Source organism: Pan paniscus, chromosome 2 (genome assembly GCF_029289425.2).
Source record: "Pan paniscus chromosome 2, NHGRI_mPanPan1-v2.0_pri, whole genome shotgun sequence".
In the NCBI taxonomy this organism is placed as follows: Eukaryota; Metazoa; Chordata; class Mammalia; order Primates; family Hominidae; genus Pan; species Pan paniscus.
Window position 1 is genome coordinate 144,087,082 of NC_085926.1, and position 16,317 is coordinate 144,103,398.

The 16,317-nt window shown below is 34.8% G+C and overlaps 1 protein-coding gene across 11 annotated transcripts in view; it reads right to left on the reverse strand.

Moving 5' to 3' along the window:
* The window catches only part of PLSCR4 (phospholipid scramblase 4), a 69,379-nt gene that overhangs the window by 15,701 nt on the left and 37,361 nt on the right, over positions 1–16,317 (reverse strand). For all 11 annotated transcript variants that reach the window (XR_010111671.1, XR_010111669.1, XR_010111670.1 and 8 more), the window contains 3 exons: positions 8,505–8,740; positions 3,011–3,053; positions 1,790–2,016 (listed from right to left, as the gene is read on the reverse strand). Coding sequence is in view for 3 of the 11 variants with exons in the window: in XM_008951903.5 (XP_008950151.3) it covers positions 1,790–2,016; positions 3,011–3,053; positions 8,505–8,740 (506 nt within the window). In the remaining 8 variants the exon portion in view is untranslated. The remainder of the gene's footprint in view (positions 1–1,789; positions 2,017–3,010; positions 3,054–8,504; positions 8,741–16,317) is intronic.

Genomic DNA, 16,317 nt, shown 5'->3' on the forward strand with positions numbered 1-16,317 from the left:
TAATTACCGTGGATGAAAAAGACCAATCCTGAAAAGTTACATACTATATGATTCTGTTAAAATAACACTCTCGAAATGACAAGACTATAAACATAGAGAACAGATTAGTGGTTATGAAGGGCTAGGGACAAAGAGGAGGGAGGAAGGTGGATATGGTAATAAAAGAGGACTTTGGTGATGATGGAACTGTTTGGGATTTGTATTGTGCTGATGGAAACAGGAATCTACACAAATGATAAAACTGCATAAACTAAATGTATACACACACACACACACACACACACACACACACACAAATTAATACAAGTAAAACTGGAGAAATCTGAAGAAAAAACCTGGGTAAAGTTATGAGACAAAAGTGTCATAAATTGGACTAGGCTTGTAATTTTTTTTAGGAGTAAGGGTCTTTCTCTGTCACCCAGGCTGGAGTGAAGTGGTGTAATCACAAGTCACTGCAGCCTCGACATCCTGGGCTCAAGTGATCCTCCTACCTTAGTCACCCAAGTAGCTGGGACCACAGACACACATCACCAGGCCTGGCTAATTTTTTTTATTTTTTATTTTTGTAGAGATGGGGTTTTACTATGTTGCCCAGGCTGATCTCAACCTCCTGGCCTCAAGTGATCCTCCCACCTCAGCCTCTCAAAGTGTTGGAATTACAGGTGTAAACCATCCTGCCCAGCTGTAATTTTGATTTGCTTTCCTTTATTCTGGCTTCCTATAATTTCAGAAGGCTGTATCTATAGGCTTTAATTAAAAAAAATCTAACTCATAAATATGAAGATAAATGCCTACTATATCCAAAAGGATCAAGGATAATAGGTATTCACTTCAGATATAAGGCTGTTATCACAAAGTCAATAATAACAAAGGAGTAAGATTTCGGAAAAGAGAAAATATTCATTGAGTACTATACTATTTGCTAGCAACTGTGCAGAGGAATTGACTTAATCCCTAAAATGATCATCCTATCCGATAGGTACTATTAATATTTCCATTTTACAGGTAAATAAGGCCTGGAGACGGTTGTAAAAAATTAATATTTAGTAAAGGATGTTATTTAACAGATCATTTAAGTATTCCAGTAATCCTATGATGTATTATACTACCCAGTTTATGTATAAGAACACTAAGGCTCAAACAGGTTAATTAAATTTTACAGATTTAAGTAGGTGACATATCTAGAATTCAGACTCTGTTTGGTTTCTCTCCAAAACTGCTTCTCTTTTCCCTACAGAAAATAACTTGCTTAGAAATGCAAGATAATGAGTAACCACACTGTAACTCAGCACATCTGTATTCTAGTTCCAGCCCTGTCCTTAGCCAAATGTAACACCTCAGCCGTTTAGTAATTTTGAGCCACTCTTTATCTGTGGCAAGGTATGCGTTGTGATGGGTACTCTAAACATATTTAAGTCCCTTCCAATTCTAAAAGCATATGTTTATCTTTAGCATTGCTTTATCTAGTGATAGGTACGTACATTTAGATAAATGTGGTAGGTAAATTTCTAATTCAGTAGATGCAACTGATGGAATCATAATTATTGACTACACGTATGTCAATTGTGCTTGACCCACTTATTTAAGCACTAAAAAGTAGTAACCAAAAAGAAAAAATCCTCTATGATTTTCCTTAGGTGAGACAATTTGGTTTCCTCCCTCCCCACTATCTTCTTCCATTCTGGCTGGCAGGGCCAGGGAATATCCTCCCCATGTAGTGGAAGGAGCACACTATGCCATGAAGAGTTGGATCAGAAGCAAGCTGTGGATCAGACTTCCATTCTCTGACCTCTTGTCTGGCAGAGGGGCAACAGAAGCAACAGCAGGTGCATCTGAAGGGTCTCTGCATTGTCATGATTTCTCGGCCCATACAATCAGTGACACGGAGGACGAAGGGCCTTAGTGTCCGATAGGCATTCCTGGTAAAGTCATCTGTGTCTTCGGTTACAATGTAAACCATCTGGTCTGAGTTGTTTTTAATATCATATCTATTATTAGTTTCAAAACATGTCATCACTAAAAAATAAAATGAGTAAGTCTATATTAGAAACATTTAAAATGGGCCTCAGAAAGTCCTTGTTTAGTATTTCTTAAGGGCTTAAAGCAACATAGCTTTTTTAAAGTTTCAGGTGAAATATGTAGAATTGATTAGAGTACTCCAAAAATCATATTATCTAAAAGTATTTAAGCAATTGTGAAAATTTAAAACATTTCTTTTAAGAAGTTCAGTGTAAACATTAAAAAAATTTTACATAAAAGAAAAGATTGAAACAACCCTTTTGTTTCAATTCCTGGAGTATCTGAATTCAGAAAACTTTAATTATAAAACCATTTAAAAAAATTATACATTTGACCATTAATTAATCAGTTCACGAAACATGCTTGGAGGAGTAGGGTCATTACTAATTACAAACAAGAGAACAAACCAAGAAAAGTCAAAGGCCCTATGTGGTGGCCAAACGAATGTGCACAGCTGGTTTAGTGAGGGTCAGTACTCTTGTAGGATGAACTGAGAACAGGCATCATTTTGACTGAGATCTTTTCTTCTTACTTCCAAAGCGAGGGCACTGGACTACGATTTGGCAGATTTGGATTCTATTTCCAGCTCTGCCACTGATTAGCTGACTGTGGTTTAAATGCTATTTCCTGATCTGGAGGTGATTAGCTGACTGTGGTGTCCCTGGCTAACTCATTTAGTCTCTTGCCTCCTTTTTTTACTCATCTTTGAAAGGTAAATGTGGAGTAGGAACAATGGGTAAAGTGTAGGGCTATTGACCAGATAAAATGTAAGCCCTTTTCAAATCTAAGAGCTTATGATTATATGATGTATAGAAGGATAAAATTATACAAAATAATTCACTTTATTACTTTCTTGAAGATAGGGTAATACAGCAGTTTTTTTTCTTTGAGCCACTAAAACATGATCAATATAAAGAAGGAACTAGATATTGGATAATGCAAATTTCCATCTGATTAAAATACTGCTGAGCACTACAAAAATTATACATACTTTCCAGAGGCTCAAAATGCTGAAGAACATGTATGTTGTCCAACTGTTGGGATAAAACAAAGCAATTAGAAGACAGAAATAACAGAACTAAAATACCACTGTAAAATAAACTGATGAAATAGATATTAAAATGCATCAATTGATACCAAAATATATTTTTGAAAGTCAATAGAATCAAAAAAATTTTACCAACTGAAATAGCTTATCTGCATCTGATTGGATGGATATTAGCAGAGTTGTCCATATTAGAAAAACACTTTCTTTCAGTACCACTTTAAAAAGTTGTCTGCTATATCAGAAAAACAAAACATCTACTTGCTGTAGTAATCACATCAGAAGAAGCTGTGCTTATAGATTGTTCCTAGATAAGTCCCTACTCACTGGTCTCTCTACATGTCATCCATAGCCTGTAGTTGTTTAGTTAAGTTCAGAACGATTAACATGGACCAGCCATAGAGAAGGGAAGTCTCTCAGTGGCTTAAGGAGAACAAACAAGCCAGGGTGAACCTCACATGGAGTGTCCCCATTTTATATTATTTTACAGGTACCTCCAGCAGAGGTTTATAAACTGACTTGCATTCACTTGATCTACAAATGCCAGGGTCTTCCCCAAGTGCACACTTTAATAAGGGAAGGGTCTATGACACCAGGAAGCATGTGAATAGGATTAGGGGAAGAGAAAGGAAACATTGTTAGATGGCAACCCATGAAAAGGACGGCTGGGTATATACCACTAGAGAAATTTCTATCTTAGGAATCATTCTAAAGATGAGCAGTTTGATGGGCACATTATCTGTTACATGTGAGAACATTCTAGCAGAAGAAAAGAAACCTTCTTGAGGACACACTGATTATATTTGTATAATTTTACATCATTTAGACCATTAGACCATTCCTAATCCCTGAACCCAGAACACTGCCTGAAGTGCCATATTTCACCAAACATTGGTTAAGTACATTAATTAATGAAGAATATATGAATGCAGTAATACATGAAATTAAAATAATGTACCTAAACATGAATGTTTTATGGTGTGATTAATTACAGGACGGTACAAAGGGCACAATCTATGCTTAATTAAAACCTTTTTCTTATATAAAAACACAATGACATAAGGAGACATAAATATGCCTCATAAAATACCAAAAGTGGCTACTAAAATGGTTTATAGTCCATTTTAGAAAAGTAGGGTATTAAAATCTAGAAGTGAAAAGTAAAAATATAAACTACAGGCATACTCTGAAGATGCTACAAGTTTGGTTCCAGACCAATGCAATAAAGCAATTATTGTAAGAAAGTGAGTGACATGAATGTTTTATTTTCTTATTGAATCTAAAATTATGTTTACACTATAATGTAGTCTACAGTGTGTGTAAGAGTATTAATCTAAAAGAAGTATATATCTTAATTTTAAAAAACTTTATTGCTAAAAACTGCTAACAATCATCTGAGACTTCAGCTAGTCACAATCCTCTTGCTGGTAGAGGGTCTTGTCTCTATGTTAATGACTGCTAAATGGTCAGGGTGGTGATTGCTGAAGTCCAGGTTGGCAGCAGCAATTTCTTAACAAAAGATAATGAAGTTTGCCATATCAATTGACTGATTCTTCTCCGCATGAAAGATCTCCTTGTAGCACATGATGTTCTTTGTAGTATTTTACCGCAGTAGAACTTCCTTCAAAATTGGAGTCAATCCACCTAAAAACTGCCACTGCTTTATCAATTATATTTGTGTAGTATTCTAAAACCTTTGTCATTTCAACAATGTTCACAGAATTCTCACCAGGAGTAAATTTCATCTCAAGGAAGCACTTTCTTTGCTTATACATAAGAAGCAAGTGCTCATCTGTTAAAGTTGTATCATGAGTTGCAGTGATTCAGTCACATCTGCAGGTTCCACTTCAAATTCTAGTTCTCTTGCTGTTTCCATCATATCTGAAGTTACTTCCTCCACTGAAATCTTGAACCCTTCAAAATCATCATAAAAGCGGCAATCAGCTTCTCCCAAACACCTGTTAATGCTGATATTTTGACCTCTTCCCATGAATCATGAATGTCCTTATTGGCATCTAGAATGATGAATCCTTTCCACATGGTTTTCAATTTATTTTGCCCAGATCTGTCTGAGAAATGACACCATCTATGGCAACTATAGCCTAACGAAATTCATTTTTTTAACAATAAGACTTGTAAATCGAAATTATACTTTGACCCATGGGCTGCAGAATGGATGTTGTGTTAGCAGGCATTAAAACAACATTAATCTCCTTATACGTCTCCATCAGAGCTCTTGGGTGACCAGATGTGTTGTCAGTGAGCAGTAATGTTTTGCAAGAGACCCTAACAGGGAAGTCAGTCTGTCCTTTGAAGTTTTCATGTCAGGCGTTGACTTCTCCTTTTTAGCTATGAAAGTCCTAGAAGGCATCTTCTTCCAACAGAAGGCTGTTGCATCTATATTCAAAATCTGTTGTTTAGTAGAGTCACCTTCATCAATGATCTTGTTATAGTTAGGATTTTCTGAAAAACTTACTGCAGCTTCTACATCAGGACTTGCTGCTTCACCTTGCACTTCTATGTTACAAAAGTGCCTTTTTCCCCCCGTTAAGCCTTGTGAGCCAACCTCTGCCAGCTTCAAACTTTTTTTTTCTGTAGCTTCCTCACCTTTCTCAGCCTACATAGAATTTAGGAGAGATAGGGCTTTGCTCTGAATTATGCTTTGGCTTAAGGAAATTTGTGACTGGTTTGATCTTCTTTCTAGACCACTAAAACTTTCTCCATATCAGCAATTAGGCTCTTTTACTTTTCACCATTCATATGTTCATTGGAGTAATATCACTTTCAATTTCCTTCAAGAACTTTTCCTTTGCATTTACAGCTTGGCTAACTGGTGCTAGAAGACTAGCTTTTGGCCTATCTCAACTTTCAACATGCCTTCCTCATTAAGCTAAATCATTTCCAGCTTTCTTATTTACAGTGAGAGATGTGCAATTGTTTCTTTCACTTGAACACTCAGAGGCCATCACAGGATTATTAACTGGCCTAATTTCAATATTATTGTGTCCCTCCTTGGAACTCAATAATATGTGTCTGTTAAGGGGCAGTTCTTTGACAAATTGGTAAAGTCACTGGCAAAGCCAAGACTCTGGAAATAATATAATCGTGCTAATTTGGATGTTTTAGGACTCTTGGTAACCTTGATAAAGATTCATGTAATCTTCATGTGAGATCTCAAAAAGACTAGGGTAGATAGAGGAAAAAGATTGGCTCTATGTCTTGCATTCACACGTAAGAAGGTATTTCAGCTAATAACAGCCACATAGCTTTCATCCTTTGGGACGGCCCTTTATGTCAAAAATATTAGGCACATTGTGACCCTTATATCATTAAAAATTCTCCTAACAATCTGGTAAGGTAGGTATTGATAATACTATTTTATCTTAGATGATAAAATTCAAGCAGCAAGAGGTTAGAAATTTTGTCAAAGTTTTTGAGTTACTAGAGAGTAGGACAGAATTAAAAAACCAAGTTTGCCTGGGTCCAAACCTGTGTTTTGTTTATTTTTTCACTTATTTCTTTAACTCTAAATATTCCTAAAAGGGAAAACTCACAAAATACGTTAAATTAACCTCTGTCAGAATCATAAAAGAAATTAAGAAACAAGTTTTTAATATTTAAATAAACAAAGCTATACAATTTGAAAAGAGAATTGACTGTAGAAGATGTTAGATTCCCAAGAACAACTTCTGTACTTATCACCAAGTATAGAAATGAGACTTTCTAAACTTGATAAGCTACAAACATTTTATTATCTTCTGAAATAATGTAGATGTTTACTCTAGCACTTCACCTGAATGAGTGGCTTTGCATTTTGTCAAAATTTTGTCCAAATAATAATTTAGGATAAATTTTGGCTTTTGTAAAATCCAAATTTTCCTGATCCAACTGTATTGACTTCTATACACCAATGTTATAATATTATACAAATAGTTTTCAGCACATAAGATTATCAGGGTCCCTGTCAATATACAGAATTGAAAAGAGAAATGACAGAACTCCAGGAAATACTTGGCTGTTGACCTGGTGAGGTAAGTATTAAATTGGGAAGTTTCTTCTTTATAATGTATTTCAGCACTTCCCTTTTCTATAAACAACAACAAAAAAGATTCAGAAGGTTCTATGGAATCTCCAATAAAGTAGTCTCCCTCTTATCCTCAGGGGATACTTTCCAAGCCCTCAGTGGATACCTGAAACCACAGATTGTACCAAATCCTGTATATACTACGCACAAATTTTTCTTTTCTTCTTTACAATTTCATGGACATATTAATTTTACTATAGATCTTAGTAACCTTAGCATAGAAATTTTTTTATTATTAAGTAAAAAACCTTCACCTTTACATGGAAAGGAAGACCTTATGGCCTCTCTTTGGTCTTTCCTTGACATATCCAAATTCCCAGCATTACTACTCTTGTGCTTTGGAGACATAATTAAGTAAAATAAGTTACTTCAATGCAAGCACTGTGATACTGTAAGTCAATCTGATAACCAAGATGTGACTCTGGGTCTGTATACTATGGATAACATCTACAGCATGGATACACTGGACAAAGGAATGATATATGTGCCAGGCAGAACACAGCAGGACTGTGCAAGATTTCATCATGCTACTCAGAATACATTTAAAATTTATGAATGGTTTATTTCTAGAATTTTCCATTTAATATTTTTGGAACCTGGTTGACCATTGGTAACTGAAACCGCAGGAATCAACGCCACAAATAAAAGGCGTCTACTCTGCCAGCTTTATCTTATTTTCATTAAGCAGGTTTTTTAGTTTCAGACATGGGTTTTTAAACAGAACTATTTGTGCACAAACTTCCCATATTACCCCAGTTTTTGATCTGGATGTCCTGGTGGCAGCAGAATATCTATATAGATGTTAATTAGGGAGTTATTGTGTTGTATGAAGGGGGTCTCTGGAACTTGGCCTGAAGCAATATTCTTTGTAGGGTCCATTATTTTTATTTATATTGTTTGTTTTTGGGGGTGACAAGAGTAGCTAATGAAAATGATGGGTGGTGGTAAAAAGCAATGGGCTAAGGCACTCAGTAATTTACCCACTGTATTGTGTTTTGTTCTCTTTTGTGCTTTTTTTGATGCTAACTGTTTACTTCTAAGCAAATAACACAACTATCCTCTATGATAGTTTTTCTATTTCCATTTGTACAATTCTTTCAAGAAAACATCTTGAATGCCTTGAAGTTCAACATAAATCCTTATGAAAAACATACTCATCCCACTATAAACATCCTTGTACTTGCTGTTTCCCCTTCATATTTCTGAAACTGGTATCACTGTTCTTATAGTTTCACAAATGGCCTCTGTCATCACTGACCCATCTCCTTTATTCACTCTGTTCTGCTTTTTTTCTCTTTTTGTTGGATCCCTATGGTCACATTTCGTAAGAAAATAATTTGTATTTTCATGGAGTACCTGAACTAAGTATTCCAGACCAGGAGGGCAGTTTGCCATAGGAGTTGGCCCTGGCATCCATGTTATTGGAACAGACTGATTTGGCATAGGATATTTGCCAGGCTGATACCGGACAGGATGGGTACCACCAACTGGCTGGTACAAAGGGAAGGTACTGGGTTGCTGTGGACTGTAGTATCCCATAGGCAAGCCTCCTGGGTAGCCAGTAGGTGGAGGGACAGCTGTTCCAGGGGGTCCTGTGTTCAAAAGAAATCAAAGTGTTATATATTATTAACACTATAAGTTAGCATAACTTTTTACATGCGATGAAATAGATCACATGACATCCACTTAAATATAACAACTTGTTCCATTTTTGATTCACACTTTATGCAGATCATGGTTGCATATGACCCAACGATGTATTAGGGAGACTTATTTACATATTAATTCATTTAATCCTCTTAAACCTTATAATTATTCCCATTTCAATGGTACAAAAATAAGTTTTGAAACATTAGAAGAAACATGTTAGCTTCTTAATAAATTAGGTTCCTCCTTGGAGATAATAAACTTACCTAATGAGGTTGTAGTGGGATTAATTACTAACGTATTAATTACTAACGTATAATTACTAACATATAATTACTCCTGCAAATTTTTGTTATTATGTCTATTGTTATTGTTTATGGTTACATAAATAATGTCTACTTCATTTCAAAGGAGTGCTTTTAATGAATATTTTAGGTTGCCTTGATCCAATCACTTGTACATATCTTCATCATCGAGTTCTCAGACTGGTCCCCAATCCTGACCTCTTTTAGATTCAATTTCTTAAAGTTATTTTCTTAGTAGTTGTGCTGCTGTAACAAAATACCACAAACTGAGTGGCTTAAACAACAAGCATTTCTTTCTTATAGTTCTGGAGGCTGGGAAGTTCAAAGATAAATGTTAGCATGGTCAAACCTGGTGAGAGCCTTTCCTGGTTTGCAGATGTTCACCTTCTTGCTATATGCTCACAGAGTGAAGGAGGAGAGAGAGAGACAGAAAGACAAAATCCCTCTCATGTCTCCTCTTATAGGGTATGAGTGCCATCATGAGGGCTCCACTCTTTTGATTTAATTTTCTCTGAAAGGCCCCACTTCCAAGTAACATCACATTGGGAAATGGGACTTCAATATGTGAATTTGGGAGGGATATAAACATTCAGCCCACAGCACTTATCCCTCTATCATTTCTCCCCATTCCACCTTCAATCAGAGATCTGATGAATTATCTTTGTCATTATAAGTCCATCAAGGAACCTAGATTTCCTTAAACGGATACGAGATTTTATCACACTTTAAGAGCACAGTCTACATATTCAATGCAATTCCCATCAAAATACTATCACCGTTCTTCACAGAACTAGAAAAAACAATCCTAAAATTCATATGCAACCAAAAAAGAGCCTGCATAGCCAAAGCAAAACTAAGTAAGTGAAAAGAACAAATCTGGAGGCATCACATTACTTGATTTCAAATGATACTATAAGGACATAGTCACCAAAACAAGATGGTACTGGTATAAAAATAGGCACATAGACCAATGGAACAGAATAGGGAACCCAAAAATAAACCCAAATACAGCCAACTGATCTTTGACAAAGCAAACAAAACACAAAGTGGGGAAAGGACACCCTATTCAATAAATGGTACTGGGATAATTGGCTAGCCACATGTATGAGAATGAAACTGGATGCTCATCTCTCACCTTATACAAAAATCAACACAAGATGGATCAAGGACTTAAATCTAAGACCTGAAACTATAAAAATTCTAGAATATAATATCAGAAAAACCCTTCTAGATATTGGCTTAGGCAAAGACTTCATGACCAAAAACCCAAAAGCAAATGCAACAAAAGCAATGATAAGTAGGTGGGACTTAATTAAACTAAAGAGCTTTTGCACAGCAAAAACAACAGTCAGCAGAGTAAACAGACAACCCAAAGTGTGAGAAAATCTTCACAATCTATACATCTGACAAAGGACTAATATCCAGAATCTGTAACGAACTCAAACAAATTAGCAAGAAAATACAAACAATCCCATCAAAAAGTGGGATAAGGACATGAATAGACAATTCTCAAAAGAAGATACACAAATGGCCAATAATCGTATGAAAAAATACTCAGCATCACTAATGATCAGGGAAATGTAAATCAAAACCACAATGTAATAACACCTTATTCCTGCAAGAATGGCCATAATCAAAAACTCAAAAAATAACAGATGTTGACATGGATACGGAGAACAGGGAACACTTCTACCCTGCTGGTGGGAATGTAAACTAGTATAGCCACTATGGAAAACAGTGTGGAGATTCCTTAAAGAACTAAAAGTAGAACTACCATTTGATCCAGCAATCCCACTACTGGGGTATTTATCCAGGGGAAAAGAAGTCAAAAAAAGATACTTGCATATGCATGTTTATAGCAGCACAATTCACTGCTATAATACGGAACTAGCCCAAATGCCCATCAATCAACGAGTGGATAAAGAAAAATGTGAGATTACATATATATATATGATGGAATACTACTCAGCCATAAAAAGGAATGAATTAATGGCATTCACAGCAACCTGGATGCGATTGGAGACTATTATTCTAAGGAAAGTAATTCAGGAATGGAAAACCAAACATCGTATGTTCTCACATGTAAGTGGGAGCTAAGCTATGAGGATGCAAAGGCATAGAAATGATACAATGGAATGGACTTTGGGGGCTCAGGGGTAATGATGGGAAGGGGGTGAGGGATAAAAGGCTACAAATTGGGTTCAATGTATACTGCTTGGGTGGTGGGTGCACTAGAATCTCACAAAAAATCACCACTAAAGAACTTACTCATATAACCAAATACCACCTGTTCCCCAAAATCCTATGGAAATAAAATATTTTTTAAAAAGAGTACTCATAAAAATGAATAAGTACACAACAGCTAATGTTTGACTTTAGGAATTTTTTTATCAAGGTCTCTTAAGATAAGCAGTGGTAACTTTGCATTTCACTATGTTTTTTTAAAGTCAAAGAATTGCCAACAATAAGTATGAGAATGCCATTACTGCATATCTAGGCCTGGTTACCAGGAATTTTTTGAATAACTTTGATCATTACTAATTTATTTTTGTTTCACTTTCCAAGTTTTTAAGATTAATTAATTAAAATTTATAAATAACTGGGTCTTGGTTGTCTACCCAGAAATATGCAACAGACCCTAAATTATTGCTAAGGTCTTGTAGCTCTAACTGAAATCCTGTGAGTAGTGGAGCCACAAGCAGCCCACAAGTGATGTTGTCTGAACTGTCAGGAAGGCCAGGCTCAGATAAAGAAAGGTTTTTCTCCTTTAATAGAGAATTTAAGGAATAATGTCCTGTGGTTGAAAACAAAATAAATTATGTAAGTCAAGATATTTTATGTTAAGATTTCAGTATAGTCGTCCCTTGATATTCATAAAGGATTGGTTCCAGGACTCCCTCAAATACCAAAACCTACAAATGCTTAAGTCCCTTATATAAAATGGTGTAGTATTTACATGTAACCTACTCACAGCCTCCCATATACTTTAAATGATGTCTAGATTACTTACAATAGCTAATACAATGTAAATGCTAATATAAATTGTTTTTGTGTTATTTTTATTGTATAATTTTTATTGTCATTTTTAATTGTGCTTTTAAAATATTTTTAATCCACACTTTTTTGAATCCATGGATGAAGAATTCACAAATATAGGGGTCCAACTGTGGATCTATTTTAGTTTAAATTAAATAAAAACAACTTTTTATGAGCAGGGAATACCAGCTAAGACTTGAACTGTAAAATCTGAAGCCTTAGTGACAAGACATGAAGGCAATTTTTAAAAACGGAACTAGATTTTTCAGATTTTCAAAGGCAGATGTTTAAATTTAGAGAAAAAAATCACCTCAACATATTGTTTCTTAAATTGTGGCTCAATATACCAAGTCCTTCAAGATAATCTGGAGTTCTTAGTAAAATTCCAGATTCTGGGCCTCATTCCAATCTATTGCAACAGGATCTCTATGGCAAAACTTGAGATTAACAAAACATTTTATTTCATTGGTCCTTTTTTAAAAATGTACAATGTAGTGGTTTTAAGTATATTCTCAAAGTTGTGCAACCATCACTGCTACCTAAACCCAGAATTTTCATCATACCAGAAAGAACACCCATATCCATTAGCAGCAATTTCCATCTCCTCTTCCCCACAGTCCCTGAAAACCACTACTATCTGTGGATTTGCCTAATCTACATTTTTCATGTAAATGAAAACATACAATAGGACTTTATGTCTGTTTTTTTTTTTTACACTTGGCATGTTTTCAAGGTTCATCCATGTTGTAGCACATATAAGTACTTAATTCCATTTTATGGCTGAGTAGTATTCTATTGTGTGGATATATCACATTTTAGGTATTCTTTAATCAGTCAATGGACATTTAGGTTGTTTTCACTCTGGGCTATTATAAATAACGCTGCTGTGATCCTCCATGTACAAGTTTTAGTGTGGACATATGTTTTCAGTTCTCTAGCTAAGAGTGAAATTAGCTGAAATGTTTGGTAACTCCATTATTAACTGCCAAACTGTTTTCCAAAGTGGCTTTACAATTTCATGTCCACTTGCAAATATGAGAGTTCTACTTTCTCCACATCCTCCACCAATACTTGTTATTGTCTGTTTTTATTTTAGTCATCTTAGTGGGTATGAAGTTGTATCTTATTGTGATTTTTATTTGCATTTTTCTGATTACTAATGATGTTCAGCATCTTTTCATGTGCTTATTGGCCATTTGTATATCTCCTTTGGAGAACTATCTATTAAATCTTTTGCCTACTCTAAAACTGAATCATTTGTATTTTTATTGTTGCATTATAAATGTTCTTTATATATTCAAGATAAAAGTCTCTTGCCAGATAGTTTGCAAGTGTTTTCTCTCATTGTGTAGGTTGTCTTTTCTCTTTGATAGTGTCCTTAGATATACAAAACTTTTTAATTGTTATGAAGTCCAATTTATTTTTTGTTGGTTGTTTGTGCTTTAGAGTGTCACATCATATCTAAGAAACTATTGCCTAATCCAAGGACATAAATACTTACATCTATATCTTGTAAAAGTTTTATAGTTTTCACTCTTAGACATAGGTCTTTCAAACACATAGATCTTTGATTCATTTAGAGTTTTTGTGTTTAGGGTGAGACAGTTTCAAATCATTCTTTTGTATGTTGATATTCATTTGTCTCAGATCCTTTGTTGAAAAGAGTATTCTTTCCCTATTGAATTATTTTGACATGCTTGTAAAAAATCAGTTGGCTACAGATGTTTGGGTTTATTTCTTAGACTCTCAATTCTATCTCATTGGTCTATATGTCTATCTTTATGCTAGTACTGTGGTACTGACTTCTGTAGCTTTATAGTAAATTGGAAATTGGGAATTGTGAGTCCTCCAATTTTTTTTCAAGATTGTTTAGGCTATTCTGAATCCTTTACATTTCCATATGTATTTGAGGAATAGCCTGTCAATTTAAAAATTCCACTGTGATAAGAATCGTGTTGAATCTGTAAATCAATTTAAGGAGCATTTCCATTTAACAATATTTACTTTTCAAATCTGTAAAATGCCTTTCCACTTACGTAGTCTTCTTTAATTTCTTTCAACAATGTTTTATAGTTTTCAATATGAAAGATATTTTACTCCTTTTATTAAAGTTACTTCTGGGTATGTTATTTTTAATGTTATTGTATGTTGAATTATAATTTTAATTTCTTTTTACATTGTTCATTGTTAATATATAGAAATACTTTTGGATTTCTGTATTATGATCTTATATCCTAACACACTGCTGAACTTGTTTATTGTGCTGTTTGTGGGTATATACGGGTTTTTTTTTTTGTTTTTTTTGTTTTTTGGGTTTTTTTTTTTTTTTTAGACAGGGTCTCAGTCTGTCACCCAGGCTGAAGTGCAGTAGTATGATCATAGTTCACTGCAGTCTCAAATCCCTGGACTCAATCGATCCTTCTACCCTAGCCTCCAAGTAACTGGGACTACAGGAGTACAGGAGTGTACCACTGCACCCAGCTTAGACTTTTTACATATATAGGATCATGTCTTCTGCAAATGGAGATGGTTTTGTTTCTTTCTTTCAATCTGGATGAATTTTCTTTCTTTTTCTTGACTAATTGCTCTGGCTAGAACTTCCAGTACAATGCTGAATAGAAGTGGCAAGAAAGATACCCTGTCTCATTCTTGATCTTAGATGAAATGAATGTTTTCAGTCTTTACTCCTAAATATAATGTTTGGTGTGAGTTTTTCATAGGTACTCTTTTATCAGATTGAGGGAGTTCCTCCTATTTCTAGTTTCTTAAGTGTTTTTATCATGGAGGATGTTGTATTTTGTCAAGTGTGATTTCTGTGCTTACTGATGTGGTCATGTGGTGTTTGTACTATATTTTATTAATATAGTACATACATTGATGTGTTTTAATATGATATTTAATGTGATAAACCAATCTTTTATCCACGGGATAAATCCCACTTGGTCATGGTGTTTAATCCTTTTTTATGTTCCTAAATCTGGTTTGCTAGTAATTTGTTGAGAAAGTCTGATTCTATATTTATTAGGGATATGATCTTTAGTTTTCTTTTCTTGTAACATCTATGTCAGATTTTGCTAATTGGGTAATACTGGCCTCTAGAATTAGCTAGGAAGAATTCACTCTTCTTTCATTTCTATGGAAGACATTGTAAATGACTGGTATTAAAACCTTCATGCAGCATTTAGTAAAATTTCCTTTTTTTGTGTGTGTGATGTAGTCTCAACTGTCACCCAGGCTGGAGTACAGTGGTGTGATCTTTCCTTACTGCAACTTCTGCACCCTGGGATCAAGCCATTCTCCTGTCTCAGCCTCCCAAGTAGCTGGGATTATAGGCACCTGTCAGCTAATTTTTGTATTTTTAGTAGAGATGGGATTTCGCCATGTTGGTCAGGCTGGTCTCAAATTCCTGACCTCAGGTGATCCACCCGCCTCGGATTCCCAAAGTGCTGGGATTACAGGCGTGAACCACAGCACCCGGCCAAAATTCACTATTGAAGCCATTTGGGCCTTAGCTTTATTTTGTGGAAAAGTTTTAAATGACGAATTTAATCTCTTTACTTGTTATATGTCTGTTAAGGTTTCTGTTTCTTCTTGAGTCTATTTCAATTGTTTGTATCTTTCTAGGAACTTGTCCATTCATCTAGGTTTCCTATTGGCATACAATAAATTGTACACACAATTGTTCATATTATTCCCTTAAGATACTTTTCAATTTCTCTATGGTAAAAGCCTCACTTTCATTCCTGATTTTAGTAATATGAGGTGTTTTATTTTTATTTTTGGTTAGTTTGACTTAAGGTTTCTTAATTTTGTTGATCCTCTCAAATAACAAATTTTTGGTTTTGTTGATTTTGTTTATTGTTCTTTTTTCTATTTCATTTATTTCTGCTCTAATCTTTATTATTTCCTACCTCTTGGCTTGGTTTTCCCTTAAGGTGGAAAGTTTGATTACTGATTTGATAGCTTCCTTTTCTTTTTATGGAGGTGTTTATAGCTATAAATTTTCCTCTAAGCACTTCTTTAGCTCATGTTTTGGTATACTGTGTTTCGTTTTCATTGATCTCAAAGTATGTTCTAATTTCCCTGTGTGTGATTTTTTTTTGCCCCTACTGTCATTTAAAAGTATTCTTCTACCACTGGGGTAGAAGAATATACTCTACATGATTTTAATTGTTTTGAAT